The 2,144-nt window shown below is 51.6% G+C and overlaps 1 protein-coding gene across 1 annotated transcript in view; it reads left to right on the top strand.

Moving 5' to 3' along the window:
• TOGARAM2 (TOG array regulator of axonemal microtubules 2) overlaps window positions 1-2,144 on the top strand; it is a 52,441-nt gene that overhangs the window by 36,724 nt on the left and 13,573 nt on the right. The window contains exon 16 of the mRNA XM_011370763.1: window positions 2,099-2,133. Coding sequence (XP_011369065.1) covers window positions 2,099-2,133 — 35 coding nt within the window. The remainder of the gene's footprint in view (window positions 1-2,098; window positions 2,134-2,144) is intronic.

The following is a 2,144-nucleotide window of genomic DNA, read 5'->3' on the forward strand; positions in this document are numbered from 1 at the left end:
GCACAGGTCTGGCAAGGTGGCTGTGTTGGGGGCATATGTACCCCTCATCCTTTGGTCTCAGCAGGGGAGCCCTGCCTTGGGAGCATTGTCATCTTCATTTGCAGGTGAGAGTCAGTGGAGATTTAGGAAACGTTTGATTTATAGTTGTTTGGAGTAGGTAGCTAATCAGAGCTACCTATAGTTGTTTGGAGTAGGTACCTACAAACAGAGCACTTTTCTGTTTGTTCCCTTGTGCTGCCCCCCCTCCCGTCTCCCCCTCACTCCCCGACACTAACTAAGGACTGACTGGGGCAGCTTTGCTGTTAATCGTGCCCTTTCTTCACAGCCTGTTCCAGGTGCTCATTCCACTTGATGAAGTGGCTCGAGGCCCCTCTCCTCTGGGAGACTTTCCTAGTAGCTGAGCTCCTGCCTCCCCCAGGAGTGAGGACCACCTCTCCTTCTGAGGGCTCTGTGACATTGGGGAGCCCCTGGGGAGCACTGAGAGTCAGTGTACACAGTCCAGAGGAAAGGACCCCATGAGAGGCGGGCTGAGCGGAGGGGGCCCAGGCGTTCCTCTCTCCTTCCCTAGTGTTTCGGGCTGGCTCTGAAATCAGGAGGCCCTGTGGAGCTCCTGCTGGAAGATATTCTGAAGGACTGAGTGATGTTAAGCTGACAAAGGAAGAACAAATTAGGGGGTTCACGAAAAAATGAAAGTCCAGACCAGCCTCTGAAATGCAGAACCCCTGGAGGTTTGGGGCAGTGAGGTCTGGAAAGAGCGTGAACTTTGGAATCAAGCAGATCTGGCCGCTGGCCTCAGCTCTGCCCCCTGTTAGCTGTGTGGTCTCGGGCCAGCTCTTGACCCCTGAGTCTTGGTTTCCTCCTCTGAAATGGAAGAGCATCTTGCCTCTCTGGGCATTGCGAGCATGAAATCCCGCTGCAAAACTCTGAGCCTGAGTCAGGACGCAGGCCCCGTTAGTTTCCCCGGGCAAGTCTTGGCCTACAGAACCTTCCTAGTTCTTTGCCCCATAAATAAAGTGCTGCTCTCAGTGTTGTTTGCCTTGGCCAGCTTTTTTCCTGCCTGCAGACAACAGGCAGAGTGCACTGATTATAAAGCAAGCATTGTTAGTAGGAAGGCACTTCGGGTAACATGGCTGTGGCTGAAGACAGGAGCAGCACCCCCCCCAGACGACTTGGGGTAGCCCTCGACATGGCTTTGATATCTGGGACAGCCCTGGTGTTTACTCTGCAATGGAAGCTTGCTGGCAGGTTTAGCCGGCTTCTGGGTTTTCTGGGGTTTAGAGAAGTTGGGGAGCCGTGGGGTAACCGGAGTTGGGGGTGCTCATCACTGAATGATAGTTATGGAGCACATTCATGCCTCCTGGATTGCTGCTGGTCTTGTCCTAAGGTCTGGCATCCAGATACAGGGAAGGCCACCCTGGTCTTACCTCCTGCTGGCTGTTTTATTTTCCAGAATACTTCATTTGAGGGAGGCTTGACTTCTCTTCCTCATACAAGTTTTCCCTTTGTTTGTGTGAAGTCTCCTAATATTGCAGATTAAAGCAATATTAGTACTAGCTACTATTTGTCGCCAGCCTGCTCAGGCACTTCAAGTACATTTATTATCTAATCTCTAACAATCTCAAGAGTTTGGCTCAGGATTATTATCTTTACAGATTAGGGAACAGGCTCAGAATGAGGGGGTGGCTTTCTCAAGCTCCCACAGCTAGTAGAGAGCAGAGGCAGGATTGCAGTCCAGGTGCGTCTGTCTCCCCCTCCCCTGGGTTCTGCAGCGACCCTATGTGTCAGTCATGAGCCCCGAGCACTTTTGCCTTTGCATGCACCTTCCGCCGTAAAAAATACGAAAAATTGTATTTTACGACCCGTTGGTGTAAACACAAATGTAAATCGGGCTGTATAGCTACATCTTTTTTTCTCCTGATTTTAAAACAAAACATTTTCATGGGCCCCTAACATAGTGTGAGTCTAGGTAGTGTGTCTGATGGATCGGTTTGTCTTGATGGGCTGCCCGCCCTCTGAGGGGCAGAGTTGTCCCAAGAGAGGCAGTGGAAAAGGAAGAGAGGCCTGACTCAGGTGACGCTTCCTCTTTTCTGCATGACAGTGCTGGTGGCCTCGGTTTATCCCCGAAAGCCCCAGGCCGTGGAGCG

This window comes from Pteropus vampyrus, unplaced genomic scaffold (genome assembly GCF_000151845.1).
Source record: "Pteropus vampyrus isolate Shadow unplaced genomic scaffold, Pvam_2.0 Scaffold173, whole genome shotgun sequence".
In the NCBI taxonomy this organism is placed as follows: Eukaryota; Metazoa; Chordata; class Mammalia; order Chiroptera; family Pteropodidae; genus Pteropus; species Pteropus vampyrus.